The sequence below is a fragment of the Emydura macquarii genome, unplaced genomic scaffold (genome assembly GCF_026122565.2).
Source record: "Emydura macquarii macquarii isolate MOO-44397 ecotype Brisbane River unplaced genomic scaffold, CSIRO-AGI_Emac_v2 contig_3485, whole genome shotgun sequence".
Classification (NCBI taxonomy): Eukaryota; Metazoa; Chordata; order Testudines; family Chelidae; genus Emydura; species Emydura macquarii.
Genome location: NW_027133622.1, coordinates 55,265 through 78,163, shown reverse-complemented (window position 1 = coordinate 78,163; position 22,899 = coordinate 55,265). Strand labels below are relative to the sequence as shown.

The following is a 22,899-nucleotide window of genomic DNA, read 5'->3' as shown; positions in this document are numbered from 1 at the left end:
TCCCTATCTCAACAGAGTGTTGTGAAGACAAATAAATTAAAGACTTAGTTACTATGGTGATGGGGACCATATAAGTGCCTCAGCTAGACAGACATTAAGACAACGTTTTGAAGCTTGCAAAGACAGATAGACAAAAATTAAGAAATGGCAGAGTTAAGTTTACCTGAATGTTAACTCTGCCCCTTTGTGCACCTGCATTAAAATGTAATGTCTCCAAGATGCTTCGTTGGACACGGACATGGTTCTTTTTTTGTGGGGAAAAAAAAGTTTTCTTTTAATTTTTATTTATTTTTTAAATTCTTTAATTTTATTTCTACATTTTTATCAAAAACATTGTGTTTATTTTTATTTTTCCAAAACCCAGATATTTGGTAAGCAAAAAAATTAACTATTTCAGTAATGTTTTTTATTTAAAAAATTTAATTGGAAAGAATTTGTAATAAATTGCAAAACAAAATACAAAATTAAAATTAGACCAGTTTCAAATACTTTGAAACAAAAATATTGACATATTTCCTTAAAATGGATGGGTTTTTTTATCAGCCCTAGTTGTTAATCAACATTCATATTCATTATATTAATAACTTGTTAATTGCATTATCATATACCCCTCCACCCCATTTGGGGGCAGAATTAAGGTTGTATGGACCTTAATTCTGGTATTTCTTAACTATTGAATGTTTGCCTTTGCAACTTTTGAGAAAATCCATTTAATACAGTTTTGGAGGATAGCTGGGGGATATGAAGATTCCTAGATTATTTTTAGAAAAATTAAACAAAATCACCCAGAAATTCCAACATGTGGAGTAATAATGACTCCATCTCCAGTGGAATTTGAATCCAAGCTTTGAAATACATATCCAGGTGTCAGCTGAATGTTATTTATTTTTATGTGTATGGCCCTACTACTGATCTGCTGGTTTCTTTTCCTTGTCTAAGGGAGTCAGGACTCCTGAGTTCTATTTGTGGCTCATGTAAGGGAGTGGAATCGAGTAGGTGAGAGCAGAGGGGTAGGATACAAGTCAGATTGCCTGGATACCATTCCCAGCTCTCAGAAGAGGTGAATTCTAGTTATTAGAGCACTGGACTGGCACTCAAGACTGTTGGATTCAGTCCATGGCTTGGGATAGGCAGTGGGATCCAGTAGATTAGAGAAGTAGGAGTTGGGAGCCGTAGCTCTTGCCTGTGACCTTATGCAAGTCACATCTCCTCTCTGTGCCTCAGTTTCCTCTTCTGTAGAAGAGGGACGATACTCCTCCTTGTAAAGTGCTCTAAGGCCTACAGATGGTAACTGCTGCCTGCAGATTATTACATTTGTGTTTACCACAGATCTCAGTAATGGCTGGATATGCTGAGTAAGGAAACAAGGCAGCTTTGAGCCCATCACTTTATGAATCCTATGGATCAGGCACTCCAACATAGTCCATATGAAGAAGAATACTTCTAGGGTGGGGGTTGGCAACCTATGGCACGTGACAAACGTGGCACGTGAGATGATTTTGAGTGGCACATGTCAGGGAGAGGGGCAGGGCTGACAGGGTGGAGTGGCGGCCACATGGTGCTGCTTGGGGCCAGGAGCGGCTCCTGGCCAGGGCGCTGGGCCCATGTTAGGTAGGAGAGAGGCAGGGTGGGCGCAGTACTGCCTGTGGCTGGGAGCGGCTCTTGGCCAGGGCCAGTGGTGTACCAAGGAGGGAAGCCATGCTCCTGGGCACCGGCCGGGACCTCGGAGGTGGCACTGCCCCCTGCTGACATCCTTGGTGGCTGTGCCGACCTGGCCCCTCAGCCTCCCATCCTCCCAGTCCCTCCTCCGTCCCCGTGCTGGGCACATCAAGGGAGCAGCAGGGACCCCGAGTGCGCAAGGGCCAGGCAGCCTTCCCCTCTTCCCACCGTTGCCGGGCGGCCCAAGGGCATCTGTCCCTTCACTCCCGCTCCCCGCCAGAGGGGCCGGGTTGGCACAGCCACCGGGAATGTCAGCAGGGACGGCTCCTCAGAGGAGGGCCCAGCCGGTGCCCTGCCCCAGGCTGGCGCCTGGGGGGCATGTCCCCCCTCGGTACGCCACTGCCGCCGCACCTGCCACCCCTGCAGCAGAGGGAGTGGGAGAGCAAGAAATGGGCCCACAGATCCCCTCCCACCCCCACTGCCGGGCAGGGACGCAAATACAAATAGTGGCTCCTGGGTGCCAGACACCCATATGCCACAGGCCAGGACGCTGGGCCCACGGCATGTGGGAGTGGGGCGGGGGGAAGACTTGGCATGCTCCTTTCCAGAGGTTGCCGACCGCTGCTCTAGAGTTTGTACTAACCTTGTTTTCTTTGCAAAGGAGATGAAGATGCAGCTTTGGAGAGATCAGCCTTCGTCCTCAGAATCTGCCCTTGGGTTTGTTAATGTCCTTGCTGTTACAGATTGTCCCAGTTGTTATGCAGCTAGATCGGGAGTGTTGGGGGCAATGACCAAACTATCAGACAGGTGGGATTTCCAAGAAGGGCCATCTCTGTGTATTCCCAACTATTACATTTATTTTTCCAATGTATTAACATTGTTTGCCTTGTCCCTCCCTGACAGTCGGGACTCTACCCACTCCACCAGCTTTTTCCAAACAAACCCTCTGATAAATATCACCCAAGTGAAAGGCCAGGTGGCCTAGCAGACTAGGCACTGGGTAGAATGCAGGAGACCTGAGTTCTGTCCTTGGCTCTGCTACATTACCAAGGGCAAAACCGCTCTGTGGCCCACTCTTTGTTTATTCAGTCAGTGAGCTCTTTTGGGCAGGGACTATATCTCATTTTGTGTCTATGCAGCAAAGGGGGCCCCAATCTCAGTCACCATGTGTCGGTGCAGCACCAGAAACAATGAGGCCTTAATCTCATGGTGTGTCTTGGCAGCAACGGAGCCCCCGGTGTGACAGGGTCCTGATTTTGGTTGTTGTGTGTCTGTGCACTGCCAGCGTAGCCAGGCACTGATCTCTGTCACCATGCAAAGCCCTCAGATACTACAGTGATGGGTATCGTATGTCCCTTAGATAGTTGTGTCTGTGCAGGACCTTGCATGGCAGGGCCCCAATCTCCCTGGGGGCATTTCAAGCACTACTGTACTAATAAATAATAGCAATCATAAATTAAGTCTGCCACAAGTCAACATCCTGCAACCTACTCAGCTGCAGAAGCCCGTAGCTCACAATAAAAACAAAAGCTTTGAAAATCCCACAGCAATCCCCTTGGTACACTGGGCTGGAGTCTCATCCAGCCAGGATCACATCCAAGCTCAGAGTCTGCTTAGTCATTCACACAAGTGGCAGAATGAGATTCAGGGCAGGAGACTACCTGGAGCCCTCATCCCAGGAGCTGGTTGGGCTCTGAGCAGCCTGGAATGCTGATCTCCAGCCTGGGATCCTTCCACAGTCATGATAAACACCCAACATGCAATGCTGGGGAGAAAGATGGGCAGCCAGTGCTGGGGAGGAGTTTGGATAAGGTGCTCTGACAGTGATAAGTAGTGAGGTGTTGGGACTGTGTATGGGGATAGGTGGATGAATAGATAGAGGGCGGAGTTGTGGAGTGGATGGACAGACAGATAGGTGTGTATGGGGAGAAACGCTTACATAGATAGGTGCATATGGTGATAAAAAAATAGAGGAGCATGTAGGGGGATGAATAGATGGAAGAGTAGGATTAAGGAAAGACAGACAATGTAGTGTTTATGGGGATGTGTGGATGAATAGATGGAAGGACTTGTTATTGAATAGGTGGATGGATAGATAGAGGGATGGTGTGTATGGGGAGCAATGGATGGAGAGAGGAGTACATATGATTAGATAGATAGATAGATTAGATAGATAGGCAGGCATGTCTGGGGATGTATAGAAGAACGATGCTAAGGTGAGACAGACAGAGTAGTGTTTATGGAAATGGGTAACCTGTCTCCTTCCCTATCCAGGAGAACAGTGCCATAGTCCCATCATTTCTGCATTGCATTACTGTTGTTAAGTCGCAGCGCTGGAGCCATTCCCATCTCACATGTACTGGGAACCCCCAGCTGCACCACAGCCTGTTGAGCAAACCCTGCCCCTTGTCCCCAACTAAGCTGGCGCTGTGCGTTTTCTGCAAGCCTCTGGCCTCTCCTTCTTGCTGCACCGCTGATGAGAAATGAGCAGTCCCCTGCTGCGGAAGGCCTCCCCGCATCCTGCACATCTGTAGACCCTTTCGGCTGCATGGAGCCTCTGGTGCCTTGTTAGGTTGGAGTTGCGCCCGAAGCTCTTGCCACACTGGTGGCAGCGGTGGGGTTTCTCGCCAGTGTGGATCTGCTGGTGTCTTGTTAGGGTGGAGCTCTGACTGAAGCTCTTTCCGCACTCACTACATGTGAAGGGACGCTCTCCACGGTGGATCACCTGGTGGATCAGGAGGTGGGAGTTCCGGACAAAGCTTTTCCCACACTCAGTGCAGTGATGGGGCCGGTCCCCCCGGTGGATCCGCTTGTGTCTGAGCAGGTCAGAGCTGCGGCAAAAGGTTTTTCCACACTCCGAACATTTGAAAGGCCTAGGCTGGGCTTCGGGCTTCCCCACATCTGCTGGGGGAGGGCCCAACTCCACCTGCTTCTTCCCCACAGGGCTCCCGTGCTGCCTTCCAGCCCTGCGCTGAGTCCGGGATGCCTTTCCTTTGGATCTTCCCAGGGAAACCCTGCGTGGCCCTGCCATCTGTGTCCCTTCCAGCTGGGGAACTGCACTTGGCACATCCAGCTGGGGACTTGCGCTCAGCACCACGTCACCTGCTAGAATGAGAGGAGAGAGAATCCACAGGTCAATTGCAGGGAATGGTGGGTGTTGCCAACTTTCATGATATTTGCTCTCAAAGCCCCCAGTTCCTTGAGTCATGTGATTATTGGAAAATCTTCATTTTTTTAAATAAGTCAATTTCTAGCCCTACTGTTTGAGGAGAAAAGCTGGAAAATTTGGACCCTTTAATGGCTCAAAACCCAGAAGGTGAATAAACAGAACTCAGAATGTATTAGTATTTTTTAAATCTCATAATTTTTAAGCCACTCACGTGATTTTGGAGGGCTTGACACATGTTTTTAAACATTTGGGGTTAGTGATACTTGTAAAGGGGACTTCAACTGCTAACAGGATCTGAAATCTAGAGCCCAATTCACTCCCACCTCCCTACCACACACATACTGAACCTTTTTCAAAGAGAAGGGAGGAATTCAGCAATTCCAAAACTCAGTGAGGGTTGGACGACTGACTCCCTAAGGAGATTGACTCCTTCAGGGCCCCTCATTACCTAATATTTTCATTAATGACTTGGATAATGGAGTGGAGAGTACACTTATAAAATTTGCAGATGACACCAAGATGAGAGAAAGCAGTTTGGTGGACAGGATTAGAATTCAAAATGACCTTAACAAATTGGAGAATTGGTCTGAATTCAACAAGATGAAATTCAATAAAGATAAGTACAAAGTACTTCACTTAGGAAGGAAAAATCAAATGCACAACTACAAAATGATGAATAACTGGCTAGGTGGTAGTACTGCTGAAATGGATCTTGGGGTTATAGTAAATCACAAACTGAATAAGTCAACAATATGATGTAGTTGCAAAAAATGCTAGTATCAGTCTGGGATTCATTAACAGGAGTATTGTATAGGAGGTAATTGTCCTGCTCTACTCAGCACTGGAGAGGCCTCAGCTGGAGTACTCTGTCCAATTCTGGACTCCACATTTTAGGAAAGATGTGGACAAATTGAAGAGAGTCCAGAGGAAAGCAATAAAATGATAAAAGGTTTAGAAAACCTGATCTATAAGGAAAGGTTATAAAAAACTGGGCATGTTTAGTTTTGAGAAAAGAAGACTGAGAGGGGAACCTGATAACAGTCTTCAAATATGATAAGGGCTATTATAAAGAGAATTGTGATCAATTGTTCTCCATGCCCACTTAAGGTTGGATAAGAAGTAATGGGCTTAATCTGCATGAAGGAAGATTTAGGTTAGATATTCAGCAAAACTTTCTAATTATAAAGGTAGTTAAGCTCTGGAATAAGTTTTCAAGGAATTTGTGGAATCCTTGTCACTGGAGGTTTTTAAAAGCAAGTTGGATAAACACATGTCAAGGATAGTCTAGGTTTACTTGGTTCTGTCTTAGCACAAGGAGCTCTCTTCCATCCCTACATTTCTATGGTTCTCTTACTTTGAAATCCTCAGTTTAAGGGATTGCTTTGACAATAAAAAGGAATGTATTAATAGATTTTAAGGCCAGAAGGGACTATTGTGATTATCTAGTCCAGTGGTTTTCAACCTGTGGTCCGCAGATTATGTCTAAGGAATCTGCAAAAGGTGACTATGAAAATAAAGTTTCAGATCCCAGAAAAGGCATTCTGTTTTTCTGATCAATCAAGAGTATGTCAATACCCCCAACTACAGGTCAAAACCCAGAAGTGTTATTGTTACCATAGGACAGTGGTTTTCAACCTGTGGTCTGCGGACCCCTAGGGCTTAGGGGTCCACAGACTAGGTCTAAGATTTCCAAAAAGATCCACACCCCCATTCAAAATTTTTTAGGGGTCCACAAATGAAAAAAGGTTGAAAACCACTAATCTAGTCTGACCATCTGCATAACACAAACCATAGGATTTCCCAGTATTAATTCCTGCTTCAAATCCAATAGCTGTTCTTGAACTAGAGTATATATTTTAGAACAACAATCCAATCTTGATTTAAAAGTATCCAGTGATCATAACCTTTGGTAATAATTTTCACTTCTCTGGCCAGACTTGGCTTTGAACCCACAACCTATGGCATTGTACACAAAGACCATCCCCTAGACCAGGGTTTTGCAACCTGTAGATTGGGACCGAAAAGTGCATCTCCAGAATGTTTCAAAGTGTCATGTGGCAGATCCTGCAACTCTTGTGACTCCTGTCCCACAGGGCTGGGTGGGCTCACCTCCCTGTTCCAGACACTGCAACCTCTAGGTCCCAGCACCATTCAGGTTTGGCCCAGATGTCATGATTACATGAGTGCAGGTAGACCAAATTTGAGTGAGTGGCGACCCATGAGCCAGGTCACAACTCCACTCACACAAATTTGGTCCAGTCAGGGAAGCAGGGTCAAACCTGAGTGGCATTGCAATCCCAGAGGTTGCAACACCCAAAGCGGAGAGCCAAGCCCAGCCAGCTTCACAGCACAGGAGCTGCCATTGTGGGGTGCATGCCAGGCAGGACCCAAGCCCCCAGGGGGCAGGATCCAACTGAAACCATCCAAGGGCCTCTACCCACAGACTATATACTCGGTCATGACAGGCCATAAACATGTACAAATGGGTCCTGAGCCCAAAAATGTTGAGAACCACTGCTCTAGATCACCTTTAGGCTGCACTCAGCTAAACCTGACCACTCTTTCTAATCTATTTGCAGTACTTCTAGCTTGAGCTACACATGGGAAAGCTAACATTACTACCTAAGTCCAGCTGCTTTTTGTAATCAAGAGTACAGCTGGCTCAGAAATGGACCTTCTCCCTCCCTTCCTCCCCCCCAGAAAATTTGGATGAAAATGAAGAAAATATCATTTGCATCTAAATTTTCCTTTTGATTTTTCAGCAAAATTATAAATACTAAAATATTTCAATTCTGAAATACCACTGCGGTGCCTTGCGGGAGTTGTAGTTCAGATGTCTCATGCTCCAATTCTTTTTTCTGGGATGGGCTGCCTGGATACACTACATCTCCCATGATGCACCATAGCCTTCCCTCTTAGGAATGCTTTGGCCATGGTGCATCATAGAAGACATAGTACATCTGGGAAGCACAGCTCCCAGAGGAGAATGGGGACATGAGGAAACTGAACTACATTTCCCATGAGGCACTGTGGTAGCATATCCAAACTGAAATATTTGTTTTCAGATGTTTAGTTTTTCATAGAAAAAAATCAAAATTTTCCTTGGAAAGAAGACACTTTTTGTGAAAAAATTTGTTTAGTCTAAACCCCAATTTTCCATCCAAAAACAGTTTAAAGGAAAATTTTCAGCCAGCCCTAGTCAAGTCAAATCCTCTGTAAGTTGTCCAAGGCTGGTGGCACAGTCAAGAATTGAACCTAAGTCTCTTGAATCTCAGTCCAGTACCATAACCACAAACCACAAAACTAATCTATGGAATAAAAATCACTGTCCTAATGCATCTGAAGAAGCAAGGAGGTATTCCCCATTCCTGACACTCACAGCATGTGAATCCCCCAAATAACTTATATTCCAGGTTCACAGATCCTTCTCCTCCTCTGAGTACCACATGAGCCCAAATACTCACATCATCTCCAAAATAGTTGGGTTCCAACCCCCAATTCCATGATCCCTATTATTAAAAAATGTTTTAATGTCTCAGACCAGTGGACCATCTAGCCCAGTCTCTGACCAACAGGGAGCACCAGCTGCTTCAGAGGAAGAAACCCTGTGAGCTTTCTATTTATGTTAAGTGCTTGTTTGGTTCTCTTTACTGTAGTATCTGAGCACTTAAATTTCTTTAATGTATGATGTTAATGTAGATGTCAGAAGAGCCCACTCTGACCATTTTTTTGCTTTATCTGCTAGATTAGAGACCTCTGATATCAGAAATCTCCTACCCATGTAGATACTTATGGACTGTGATCAAGTCACCTATTATGCTTCCGTTGGATTACAGAAGACCCAGGTAGGACGGCCTATTATTAAGGTTGCCTGACAATTCCCATTATAATACTCTGTTTTAGTTGCTTATAACTGATTTATTTATTTATTTTACATTTAGGCTAAAATGGTTCAGCCATTTCTGAGCATGAGTTTATGAAAAAAATACACTGTTCTGTCCATGATAAAAAAAAAATCCTTGCCTCCATTTTACTAAGAAGCTCTAGATTAGCGTTTCTCAATCTTTTCAGACTACTGACCCCTTATGTAAGGTCAAAAAATTTTGCACGTTAACAGAGAATGCTTGACCTTAAAGGAAAAGGATATGCAGGGGAGTGGGGGAAGCAAGATTTACTTTGCTTTAGATTGTAATAACATTTTCAATACCTTGTGACCCCCTGAATTTGATAGGGTGGATCACCCTAGGAACAGGGATGTGCCTTTTACTATTGCTATGAAATCCTCCCTGAACTGGTGAAGTCATAGACCTCTGAAAAAATCTCAGTATGCACATGCTTGGTAGGGAGTTGTTAGTTTGGCAGATAAATTCTCCCAAGTCTCTATCTGCACATACGCCAACTCCTACATGTGACTCGACTGCTCATGTGCCATCCCCACAGAGTGATTCAGTAACATGTCTCATCCTGGGGCTGAAAGGACCATGCAAGATTTTCCTACAATTGGTCCACCTGGTTGCTAGGGTCTGGGGTGGGGGCAGGCTCCAGAATTCAGATCAGGGACCATGTCTCTCCTGTGCACTCAATGACTGTGCACCTAGGCAGCACAGATGAAAAGGAGGAAACAGCCTGACTCAAATTCAGAGGGGTGAGGAAGAGAAAAGAGCTTCAGGGTAGTGGGACAGGGGTAGGACCTGAGGAGGATAGGAGCAGGAGACAGGAAGAGGCTGGTGATGGACAGAGGCAGAAGGTTCTGTAATCACTATAACACACTCCCCTTCAGAATCTGGAACCCACCATTCCATCAATATTATTTTACTGTCAGGACATAGCTGTGAAACACACTGGCAAAATGTGTGTCTTCCTCCCCCTCTAGTGGCACATCCACATAAAACATAGTATCCTTCTACTACTACCAGTTACTCCATTAGCTCAAGTGCTAAAGGACAGCGCTGACGACTGGGGTGGGGATGTGGTAAATATAGTTCCCCATGATGGAATTTCAATTTTTAAGTTTCTAAAAAACATAAGAAATTATATCCCCAAAACTATATTTAAAGAATATTAAGATTGCAAAATCAAGCACTCAAATATTAGGAAATGCCAGAATGAAGGCTGGTCATGCAAGTTTAAACCACCCCTTTTGTGCCTATGAATTATGATTAGGCTTGGAAGGATTAGATTTTTATTGGTAAATGTCAGTAAATGTCGATTTCACCATATATACACATGCCAACTAAAAAATATGTTCATTGATAATAATCAAAATTTACAGATAGGTAAAGAAAAATGATGCTTCAGAACTTACTAGTGTTTGACTTAAGAACATTTACTTTATATATTTTGACGTGTTGACAATTTGTGTTTTAACGGTTATAAAGCTTTAACTTTTTTAATCTTAGTGTCTATTGTCATTTAATAATTATTGCTTGCTGCCCCAGTTGTCTGACTCCCCCATAGTTTCCTGCAACTGTGAAACTTTATATTAATAAAAATAAAAAATGCTTAAAAATAAACATTGATATTATCTGTCGACATTTATTTAAAAAATGAAAATAAAATTCTGCCAAGCCTAATTATGATACAGTCTTTAATTAAATGATCACATGCACTTTTTCCTACATGACCCCTGCCTTCTTTAGTGCACAGAATGGTCTATGCTGTGGTGATGAGTCAGAGCTGTGTAATGAAAGAGCTGTAGGACACGTGGCTCATTTGTTGCAGAAGTCAGAAAGTGTACAGTGAATGAGGCAAGTGATTGAAGGAAGAGAAAGGATGGCCTCCTGACTGAGGCAGTTAAATGCTGCCCTAGAGAAATGGATTCTGTTCTTGCCTCTGCCACAGAGTTTCTATGTGATGCCAGGCACGTCATTTAAACCTTTCACAGGTGTGTTCCTCATTTTCTGGGTGCCCAACCTGAGTCACCAGGGGTCTGAGTTGCAGTTGTGCTAAGCGCTCAGCTGTAACCGAGTTCAATAGCTGTGCTTTGATCATATCAAATGCTATAAAAGTGCTAAGGCTTGGATATCTCAAATTGGGAACCCAAAATTGGTGGAAACATTTTGACAACTTTGGCCTTCATTCCTTAGGTGTAAAGTGGGGATAATACCATTTCCCCTCACAGGGGTGTAGTGAAGAGAAATTAATTAATGTTTGTAAAGAACTAAGTTATATGATGAAAGCAGTACAGAAAAGCCCATGAGGAAATTATTAATTCTGTATTCTGTGATTCTGTATTCAGTGCAAGGTTTGGATGGTGTGCAGTGAGTGAATAATGCCTGGATCCACATGATGAAGGAGGAGGATAAAAAGAAATATTAAATTGCCTACCCATCCTATGATCACCATCCATCACATGCTCTGAATGAGGTATAGGGCCTGTGGAAAAAAACAGTATGTAATAATGTAATTAAAGACTGTATCATAATGCATATGCACGAGGACAAATTAGAGGTTAATCGATTTTAAGCCTTGGAGGGACTGTTATGATTATCTAGTCTGTCCTCCTGCATAACCCAGGCCACAGAATTTCACCCAGTGATTTCTGCATTGAATCTCTGCATGTGAATCTCTGGTCAGCATATTAGGGGCTTAACTTCCTATGTCAGATGCTGCTGCTGCCTCCATTGTAATCTGGGAGCTTGGCTTGAGACAACTGCTGATCACTTGGGTTTTATCCTTTTCCTCTCTAATTTTTTAACATTGATATAAATCCCCCACACTTTGATGTTTTTTCCACATAAAGAAATATTGATCCTAACATTCCCTCAAATTTCCCTCATTGTCTCTCTAATTATTAAATATTGATAGAAAATCTCAAAATTCACTTTTCCCTCTCTAATTAGTGAAGGTCCATTCTTGAGGGTAACTGTTGCCCTGATTTAATTATCCCAAATTGAGGGCAGGGGGGCTTAAAATCCCCAAGGATCAACTTTTTCACAGGAGGAGAAAGAGAAAGCAAGTGTCCCTGAGGATGGATTGGCTACACAAGGAGTTATTCCAGAATACTTTCATATGTGGACACTCTTATTCCCGAACAAGAGTGCCTTGTATAGCTTAATCCACCTTTGAACAAGGAACAGGAACAAGGCAGTCTTCTCTGGCATAACCGTGTCCACACAAAGAGTTAATGCAGAATAGATGTGGTGCTTTCAAGTCACACCCTGCCTTAATACGAATGAGCTTTACAGTGTAGAGAAGTCCTGATGAGTCTGCCCAGCCACAGTTTACCCCATTCTGGCTGATGCCCCCACTTCAACAACCCAACCCAGCTCCCCACCCCAACTGCCATTGACTTGCCCATCCCCCTGTGATGCCTCCTCCCAACTGCCCCAGAACCCTCCAGAACTTTTTAGGTCCCTTCCAGCCCTATGTTTCTAGGATTCTATGATCCATTTACCACCACCCCCTAAAAATAAACCTTTCTCAAAGCACAGGGCTCCTTGTTGCCCATATCAATGGCAGGGCTAAGGTATGGTGGCAGGAGGTGGGGTAGGAGCCGTCTAGCTATTGACTGAAATCTCCACAGGGAGATGGGGGAGCAAGAGGAGACTGATTTCATCCATTTTTCCTCTAATTATCAATTATTGATGGAAAATATTAATTTTCCCCTCAGATTTTGCCATTTCTCTCTATTTTTTAATATTGATAGAAAAAATCCCTCAGACTTTAAGGTCAGAAGGGACCATTGTGATCATCTAGTCCTCCTGCACATTGCGGACACAGAACCTCACCCGCCCACTCCTTAATAGACCCCTAACCTCTGGTTGAGTTACTGAAGTCCTCAAATCATGGTTTAAAGACTTCAAGTTACAGAGAATCCACCATTTACACTAGTTTAAATCTGCAAATGACCTGTGCCCCACGCTGCAGATAAAGCTGAAAAAAACCCAGAGTGTCTGCCAATCTGATCCAGGGAAAAATTCCTTCCCAACCCCAAATATGGCGATCAGTTAGACCCTGAGCATATGGGTAAGACACACCAGGCAGACACCTGGGAAAGAATTCTTTGTAGTAACTGAGAGCCCTGCCCATCTAGTGTCCCATCACTGGGCATTGGGGATATTTGCTGCTAGCAGTCACAGATCAGCCATATGCCATTGTAGGAAGTCTCATCATACCATCCTCTCCATAAACTTATCAAGCTCAGTATTGAAATCAATAACCAGTTAGGTTTTTTTGTCCCCACTACTCCTCTTGGAAGGCTGTTCCAGAACTTCACTTCTCTGATGGTTAGAAACCTACATCTAATTTCAAGCCTAAACTTGTTGATGGCCAGCTTATATGCATTTGTTTTTGTGTCCACATTAGGGCTTAACTTAAATAACTTCTCTCCTTCCTTTGTATTTATCCCTCTGATGTATTTATACATAGCAATCATATCTCCCTTCAGCCTCCTTTTGGTTAGACTAAACAAGCCAAGCTCTTTGAGTCACTCTCATAAGGTAGGTTTTCATTCCTCAGATCATCCTAGTAGCCCTTCTCTGCACCTGCTCCAGTTTGAATTGATCTTTCTTAAACATGAGAGATCAAAATTTCACACAGTATTCCAGATGAGGTCTCACCAATACCTTGTATAATGGTACTAACTCCACCTATCTCTACTGGAAATACCTTGCCTGGTGCACCCTAGCACTGAATAAGCCTGTTTCATGGCCACATAACATTGGTGGTTCATAATCATCCTGTGATCAACCTACACACTCAGGTCTTTCTCCTCCTCTGTCACTTCCAACTGATATGTTTCCGCTTATAGTAAAAATTCTTGTTGTTAGTACCTAAATGCATGACCTTGCACTTTGTGCTATTAAATTTCATCCCATTTCTATTACTCCCATTTTCAACATCATCCAAATCTTCTTGTATGTCCTCCTCCATATTGGTAATACCGCCCAATTTTGTGTCATCCGCAAATTTTATTAGTGCACACCCAATTTTTGTGCTAAGATCAGTAATAAAAAAGTTAAATAAAATTGGTCCCAAGACCGATCCCTGAGGAACTCCACACCAGCCTGACAATTCACCTTTCAGTATGACCCGTTGTAGTTTCCCCTTTAACCAGTTTCTTATCCACCTTTCAGTTCTCATTAATCCCCATCTTCTCCAATTTAACTAATAATTTCCCGTGTGGAACTGTATCAGATGCCTTATTGAAATCCAGGTAGATGAGATCTACTGCATTTCCTTTGTCTAAAAAATCAGTTATCTTCTCAAAGAAAGAGAACAGGTTGGTCTGGCATGATCTACCCTTTGTAAACCATGTGGTATTTTATCCTAATTACCATTAACCTCTATGTGCTTAACTACTTTATCTTTCAAAATTTGTTCCAAGACCTTTCAATTGAGGTCAAACTAACAGGCCTGCAGTTTCCCAGATCACCTTTTTCCTCTTCCTTAAAAATAGGAATTATATTAGCAATTCTCCAGTCATCCGGTACAACCCCCTAGTTTACAGATTAATTAAAAATCCTTGCTATTGGGCTTGTAATTTAATGTGCCAGTTCCTTTAATATTCTTGGACGGTTTTTATCTGGGTCCCCTGATTTAGTCCCATTAAACTACCCTCTTCCAACTGTCACAGGACCTTCCAACCTCATCACCCAACTGCCAAACAACGGCCCTTCCCCCACTGCTGCCCTCTCCCAACTGCCAAACAATGGACCTTTCCCTGCTGCTGTCCCCTCTCAACTGCCTTCCAGATCCACTCTCCCCACCCTTCTCCTATTGAAGCTGCATTGCCCAGGGCTCCCTGCTGCTCGTGCAAATGGTTGGTGGGGAGTAAATCATCACTTTCTCTAATGATCAAACTGATGTAAAGTCTCCTCATGCCCCTTTTCTATCTCCGGTTTAACTTCCGGTTTTAGAGGGAAACAGTTGCCTTAGTTGCCATATCTTTTAGCCTACCAAGGTCCAAATACAAGATGCACTACGTGACAAAAGGCCCAAAAGTATTAATAGAAATATATTAATTTAAATGAATAAATTAATATAAATCCCCTTGGATTTTACCCCTTCCCCCCCCCAATTCTCAAATATTGATGGGAAAATTTTAATTTTCCCCTCAGATTTTGCTATTTCTAATTCTCAAATATTGGTAGAAAATCTCAATGTGATTTTCTTTTAGTAATTTCCAAACATTGATCAAATCCCTCAGATCCCCCCAATGACTGAATATTGATATAAAGTCCCCTCAGATTGCGTCCCTTCACTCTACATATCAGTCATGTCACATCTCCTCAGGCTTTGCCATTTTCTGTTTAATTATCCAAGATTTGAATAGCAAAATCCCCTCAGATTTGAGGGTTTCCCACCCTTTTTAAGAGCCAAAAATTCTCCTTGTTTTGGAGAGAAAATGTTGGTTGAGTCATTACCTCAGCTCCTCCCTAACTACCCACTTCCCTAGATTGGTGGAGTCACCTGACACCCTTGAACAGGCAACCTTAATTTCAGCAATTCCTAACTTTGGCTGCCTAGTTTTTTATGTTGTTGACTAATATATGCTGGCTAGCATATAAATATATAGCATAGTAACGATATGTATTATCTGTACCATATATTAGTATGCATTAAGCACCAGTAACATTAAGCACAAATATTGTAACAGTGATATAGCCTAAACCAGTGGTTCTTAACCTTTCCAAACTACTGTACCCCTGAAGCCTGAGTCCCACCCCCACGGGGCTGAGGCATGTAACTTAGTTTCATGGCGCCCCTGTGGCTCCAGGCAATTGCCTTTCTTGCCACCCCCAATACCAGCTCTGCACTTGCGACCCCTTTAAACCCCCAGGTTGAGAAACACTGGCCTAAACTGACCTATACCACAATCCTGTCCACTTATGCTAAGTATCTGATAACACCTTACATTAGCTGAAGTAAGCCTTGGCTTGACTAGATAAAAAACTGTCAGTATCTGGACAGATGATTATGTCTTCATGGCAACAGGAAAGAAGTTGCCCACATAAATCTAGGAGATGCCTTCATGCCTCTTAGTACTTGGATTCCATGTGCTCAGAACAAAGATAACAGTGCATCACGGCCTGAAAGGCATGGATGCAGAACAAAAGATAAAGGGATAAGTCATGGTACCAAAAACAAAAAAGGTAAAATGCTGATTAATGAAATCCAGTTTCAGATGACATATATGGTTACTGGTAAAAAAGTAGAGTGTAAAATAATGGCTTTAGGGATGTAACTTTAGGGAGCACACCTGCGTAGGATGAATGTAACATCACTGCATGGGACTGCTCTTCAGAAAGTGGTGTCATATAGAACCTTTTTCCTGCACCATATTGATAAACCTCACTGACTTTGATTATTGGTCTCTTGAGTACATTTCATAACAAAATAATGAACCAAAAAGTGTGATCAAGCAATTAACTATATAATTTATCAATACTAATAAAAAAAGATTGAGCTTCTTGAACCTCTCACTTTAAGACATTTTCCAAACCCCAAATAATTCTTACAATATTGTATTCCTTTTTCTTACACTCATTCTTGTAGTTCTTTACTGAACCCTTTCCAGTTTGTCAAAGTCCTGTATGAAGCATGGACACCAGAACTGACACACTGTATCCAATAAAGGTCTCACTAAGGCCATACACAGAAGTAACATCCCTTTCCTGGCTCCTACTGCATATTCCCCTGATTATACATATGAAGGTCATATTCACTCTCTTAGCTACATTATCACATTGGGAGCTCATGTTCAGTTATTTACCTGCCATGACCCCTAAGTCCTTTTCAATGTCATGGCATTCCAGGGTACTGCCCCCCATTCACTCAATTTAACCTATATTTTTCATTCCTAGATGTGTGATCATGCATTTGGCTGTATAAACCAAATCTAGATTGCTTTGTATAATTGACTTGTCCCCATTGTTATTTACCACTCCACCCAATTTGTGTGTCATCTGCAAATTTTACTATAAATGATTTTGTATTTCTTTCCAGATCACAGATAAAAATATTGAATAGCCCTGGGTGAAGAACAGACCTCTGCAGGACCCCACAAAAAACACACACACACATGTAAATGAGGAATCCTAATTTACAATTACTTTTTGAGATCTAACAACTAGCTAGTTTTCACTCCCTTTAATACGGATGCCCTGATTTTGTGTGGCGCTAAGTGTTTAATCAGAATGCTGTGCAGTGCTTAGTCAAATGCCTTATAGAAGTCTCAGTACATCATGTCAAGAGAGTTACCTTCATCAACTAAACTTGTGATCTCATCAAAAAGTGACACGGGGGTTGTTTGACAAGATCTATTTTCCATAAAACCATACTGACTGGCATCAATTATGCTACCATCCTTTAATTCTTTATTGACTGCATCCCATATCAGCCATATGATCTTCCCCAGTATCAATGTCAGGCTAACTGACCTAGAGATACTCATGTTTACACTTTTGACATTGGGAACTTCCAGAAGACTGGAAAAAAGCTCAGTGTGCCAGAATTTCTTAAAAATCAATAATTATTATAAATCTAGAGGACTGAAGAACAGGGGGGTAGGGGGCAGAGATGAATGGCAGGGAATATAAGCCTGGGGCTTGGGGAAAGTAGATGATGAAGCAGGAGCCAGGAGAGAGGAAGAGAGAAAGAAGCAGAGGAGATGCAGAGGATAAGAGCATTGATCTTGGTTAATGTGTATGTGGCTTTCCAGGGACTTCCATATTACATCCCAAAACCCTATGTAAACAGAATGTTAAGGTTGCAAAGGCAAATATTCAAAGGTTAGGAATGCCAGAATTAATCTTGCCTATGCAACCTTATTTCAGCTTTCTTGTGTATATGCATTATTAGATTGTGATCATGTAATTAAAGACTAACTGTTTTTTCCACAGAACCCCTGCTTCATTCAGAGCACAGGATGGACTGTGTTCATTGAATGGGTAGCTATTCAATAATTCTTTTTATCCTCCTCATTCAGCGTGTGGTGCCAGGCATTATTCATTGCACACCATTCAAACCGTGCAGTGAATACAGAATTATTGATTCCTCATGGGCTTTTCAATGCTGCTGTCATTATAGTATCTTAGTACTTTACCAACATTAATGAATTTATCTTCACAACAACCCTGTGGGATTTGGAGTTACCCCATTTATGCACGGGGAACTTAAACACAGATGAAAACCAACATTGTCAGAAATGTCTGCTAATTTTGCATGCCCAATCAGAGGTGCCTAAGACCTGATTTTTCAGACTACTTAGTATGTTCATATATGCGCCATACATGTTCAAAGCACAGTTCCCACTGACCTCAGTTGCATTTGTGAGTGCTCAGCACTGCTGCAAATCAGATTTCAGGATTTCAATAGGGCATCCAAAAATGAGGAACACACAGGGTATGTCTACATTGCAATGTAAATCAAGGGTTAGTGGGACTTGAGTCAGTTGACCCGTGTTAGGGAACCCTGTGAAAAGTTTGATTTAAGTGGCTTGCCCAGCATCATATAGAAACTGCATGGCAGAGGCAGAGATAGAATCAAATTCCCACACAGTTGTCAGAGAAAACTCCCCATACAGAATCATAGAAATATAGGACTGGAAGGGACCTCAAGAGATCATCTAGTCCATCCCCATGCACTGAGGCAGGATTAAGCATCCTAAATGATCCCTGATGGGTCTTTAATTAACTTGTTCTTAAAAACCTCCATATATCTTTGCCACAACTGTCATCTAATAATGTATGAATGCAGCTGGTCAAAAATTTGGGAAGGGGATATGTGAAAAAATGTTGAAAGAAAATTAATAGTTTCAGTTTCATTCAAAACTTTTCACTTTCCTCTTCATTTTTTATGAAAAAAACCACAAGTGAAATTTTTCAATTAGAAATACTTTGTTTATATTTTTTTCATTAAAAAATGGGAGAGAAAAAGGCAAGTCATTCTGTTTTGAAAATTTTATTTCTATAAATTTCAGTTTGTATTCTGCGTACCCCATGTATTTCTCTCCAGCACTGGACATGGCAGGGGAATTTCATATATTCCATCGCTCCCCATCTCCAAGGAAGTCAGTACTCCCCAATCCTCCCAAATGTTCAGCCCTGGGTGCTCCCCTCTCTGTTTCCCCCCTCAGCTCCCAACCCTGCACCATACCTGGCTTATTACCCATTTCCTGGAGGGTCTGGGGCTCCTGTTTGGGGACACAGAGTGGCTCATACTGGGGTCCTGGGGTCTCAGCTTGTCCCGCCTCCTCATGGGATACACATTCGGGATGGGGTTGTGGCTGCTCTAGCTGGGAGCCGGGCGCATCCCATAATGCCCCAGGGGAAGCCATCTTCTCCGAGGTCACTTCCTCAACCTTCACACGCACCGTGACCTGAGAATGAGCCAAACACATCACAGTGGAGCTGGTCCCTGGAACCCACTGGGAAGAGTGGGGTCTGAGAGGGGAGACTGTAGGGAACATCCTCAAGAGATACAGAGATGGGGGAAGGGAGCACAGATCCACGCTAGATTTCCAGGGCCAGGAGGTGGCAACTGTGAAGGGCAAGTAACAAAATAGAAACCCTTATAATAACACAGGAACATAAGGAAGATGATGCCCATTGCACACACTCTGTGCAGAGCCCGAGGCACCACGTCAAATAGCCAATAAATAATAGTAATAATAAGCTAAACAAAGTGATGCCCACACAATCAGGTTCTGCCAGGACTGAAAAACATATTTTAAGAGGCTTGTTCAATTAGGAACCCAGGAACTGCCAGACTGGATCAGACCAATGGTCCATCTAGCCCAGTATCTCATCTCTGACAGTGGCCAGCACCAGATGCTTGAAAAACGGTGCAAGAACCCCATCATTATGGGGAAACTTTCGCCCCAGGAAAGATCTCTCCTGATCCCCAGTATCTAGAGGTCAGGTGAGGTAGGTGAAGTTGGATATATACTAGTATAATCCTGGAAAGTCTTTTTATCCATAAATATATCCAATCCATTTGTTGTACCCTGCTACATTCTAGGCCTCAAATGACATGTTGTGTTGGGTGGAAATGGACTTGAATTGACTTACTGTTCAAGTTTTACATTTGCTTTTATGCCTAGTGGCTTGCTATCTCCTTATTCATGTAATAGAAGACAGGGTGAATAAAAGATCCCAGTTCAATTCCTCTATGATATCCTTTCTTATTCTTTTCCTTTCAAAGGTCTGACTGATCCCTTTCTTCCTCTAGCTCTGATTATGAACCAAAGAGAATCTTGCAGCCCTGATTCCATTCAGTACCAGCTGCTACATCCAGCCATCCAAACAGGAACAGCCTTTGCTCTCTGCTGGCTCTAGGGAAGAGGATTGGATGCCATGGACTGAGTTTACAGCAAAGCATCTGGTCTGTGACCATCCAGTCCCATCTGGAGCCTGTCTATATATTTGGCCTCTTCTTTCCCTCCCCACCTGTCTCCACTGGGATTATCAAGTTAAAATGTTCTTACTTGCTGTTCCCATAATCCAGCCTCTGGCTGCCCCAGCTGGAACCCCTCTGCCAGGGCCACCGCTTGAGCACAGGTCTCCGGGCCACGTTCCCAGACCCAGTTCTGCATTTCCTCCGGCAGGATGGTCAGGAACTGCTCTAGGATCAGCAGTTCCATGATCTGTTCCTTAGTGCGGCTCTGTGGTTCCAGCCAGCGATGGCAGAGCTCCTGTAGATGACTGTAAACCTCCCGCGGCCCCTTAGCCTCCTGGTAGCGGAATTGCCTGAAATGCCGGCGCCGGGTCTCCAGGCGGGTGTCCTCCCCTTGCAGGATGGCAGCCTTCACCTTCCCATAGTCTCTGCTGTCTCTGGCCTCCAGGCTGCTATAGGCCTGTTGGGCTTTTCCACTGAGTGCAGGCACGAGTCGCGTTACCCACTCTCCTCTAGGCCACTGGCAGGCATTAGCCACGTGCTCGAAGTTGGCCAGATAGGCCTCGATATTGTCCCCCGGTGCCAGCTCAGGCAGCTGTAGTGTCACTGGGGCTGGCACAACTTCAGGAGGGGTCCATAGGGCCTGCAGCACCTCCTGCCACTGGACTTCCCAGCGCTGGGGCAGCTCGTCCTGCCTCTCAGGCCTGGACTGTTGTGGAGCCGCCCATCTCAGTAACTCCCCGATGGTCCCAGAACAGACAACAAAGGGAAGGTTCTCTCCTTGCTCCACTCCCTGCGCTGGCTCGAGGTCCGGTGGGTCATGTTCCTCCCTTTTCACTGGAGGCTGCACTCCCTGCTCTAGAGGCACCTGGAACTGGAGACCCAAATCCGCACTTGCACCCAGTTCAGTGGCCATTGTCCGTCCCAAGAATGCCTGTAATTCTGGCTGGGGCCTGCACTCTCAGTCTCCAGCCTCAGTACTTTACAAATGGGACCTGTAGGGAGCGTCCAGCCTCTGTGCAGCCTGCAGCAAAAGATCCATATGAAACACTACATTAAAAGTACGTTATTTAGTTTGTAAAGCCATGTTAGGAAATTGAATGTTAGGAAATTCCACGATTTATGGCTTCTCATTCAACATTAACTCTGCCCACTTGTGCATCCACCTGGTGCCCTGAGTGTGTCCTGTGGAAAAAAATAGTATGTGACGATATAATTTAAGACTCTTTCATTATGCATATGCACAAAGCAGGCACCTGTGAATCTGGCTTTTCCTAACTTGTGAGTGCTTGACTTTACTACCTAAATAATGTTCTTTTAACAGTTTTTTTTTAAATGCAAATGTAACAAGCAGAGTTCAAACCTGAACCTCTAGCACCACAACACAGATTATCACTGCATGAATTACAGGCCATATTGTGTTAACTAGCAGCTGGAGAAAGCTGCTATCCCAGAATGGGGACTGAACCATGAGGTTCTGAAAGGGAATGGGAGCCATGCAAGGCCTGATGTTCTTCCCCCCACCAAGAGATGAGAAGCTCATACCCCTTGTGATACACCCAGAGATTGATATGGGCCATGTGCCACCCAGATCCAGGGAATAGGGGAGGGGCAGCAGAGCTGAGCCCAGTCCAGTCCAGCCCAGCCCTATGCCTCCTCTGCTACTCCAGCAGCTCCAATAATCCCAGTACAGTACCTGCTGCTATTGGGTCATCGCGAGCCCAGCCTTATAATGTCTGAGTTCAGTTATTATTTTTGCAAGCTGCCGACATTTTCCTGTGGAACAAACTCAAGAGAAGGGGAATGGCAATTTTTAGCAGTTTATAACTCAGCTAAACCTGAACAGAATTTCAGGGGACAAAGAAGAGGCACTTCTCCAGCCTGTTGCAGAGAACAGAGAAATGGGAGTTTCTCAAAGAAAAAGTTGCAAGAATTTTTTGTAACAGAAAGTGGTTGGTGATCTAAAAAGAAGTGACTACTATAGCCTCCTGTAATAACTGTACTGAGAGCAAGAACCACCAACTGTACCTCCAGCTCACTGCCCACACAGCCCAGAAATGTCCCTCCCTACCCATTCCCCCATCCATGCGCCCAGTTCCCTGCCCCCACTCAGCACAGACATGCCCCTTCTTGATCATTACCCTCCCCCTGCCTATCTCTTGTCGTGGGAGCTGTTCCTCCTCAGATCTCAGAGAGAGCTGCAAAGAGAACCCTCCTTCCCCCCCACACACATTTGGGAGACATGTCTTGAAAAGGGGTGTCCGCCCGAGCATCAGAGATGATGGAGGAATCCCTATACAGCAGGGCAGTGGGGATTTACCTGGGGCTGGGGGCTCCTGCTCTTCTGATCCAGCGTCTCCGTCTGCCCTGTTCTCTCAATGTGTTCAGCAAATGCTGAATCCCCCTCCCCTGTGTCTGAGGTTCCTCTGGAGCTCAGAGCTGCCGGGGAGCGGGTACATTGGGGGTCCCTGAGTGGGGGTGCCCTAGATGATGCTGAGGGGCTGGTCCTACCTAGGAAGTGACAAGGATCTTGGAGAAGGGTTAATCCCACCTCTGCAAAACCAAGACTGGCTGGGTTTGCTGTCAATCCAGGCCAATCCCGCCCATGCCTTGACGGCCAGCCCCTAAATGGGATTGGATCATGTGGGACTATTGAATTTCCAGCGCTCTCTGCTCTCCGCTGGGTTTTTCAAATCCCCCATGGCAACAGCTGCAGCCTCTTGTGAAGAAGC

At 44.1% G+C, this 22,899-nt stretch overlaps 1 protein-coding gene across 1 annotated transcript; it reads right to left on the bottom strand.

The window, feature by feature from the left end:
• Positions 1 to 2,116: 2,116 nt before the first annotated feature.
• LOC137144767 (zinc finger and SCAN domain-containing protein 23-like) lies at positions 2,117 to 22,645 on the bottom strand. Its single transcript, XM_067535247.1, has 4 exons — positions 22,488 to 22,645; positions 20,259 to 21,191; positions 18,929 to 19,151; positions 2,117 to 4,764 (listed from the first exon to the last, which is right to left on the bottom strand). The coding sequence occupies exons 2-4, from the start codon at positions 21,081 to 21,083 to the stop codon at positions 4,076 to 4,078; spliced, it is 1,737 nt and encodes a 578-aa protein (XP_067391348.1). The 5' UTR covers positions 21,084 to 21,191; positions 22,488 to 22,645; the 3' UTR covers positions 2,117 to 4,075.
• Between the last annotated feature and the right edge of the window lie 254 nt (positions 22,646 to 22,899).

Bases quoted from the DNA above. Each gene is read 5' to 3' on its own strand.
- LOC137144767 (XM_067535247.1), bottom strand. From the start codon at position 21,083: ATGGCCACTGAACTGGGTGCAAGTGCGGATTTGGGTCTCCAGTTCCAG. The intron at 19,152-20,258 runs GTAAGAACATTT...GCTCATTCTCAG, and splicing joins CTGGATTATGGGAACAGCAA to GTCACGGTGCGTGTGAAGGT. The intron at 4,765-18,928 runs GTATGGTGCAGG...CTCTCATTCTAG, and splicing joins GGAAATGGGTAATAAGCCAG to CAGGTGACGTGGTGCTGAGC.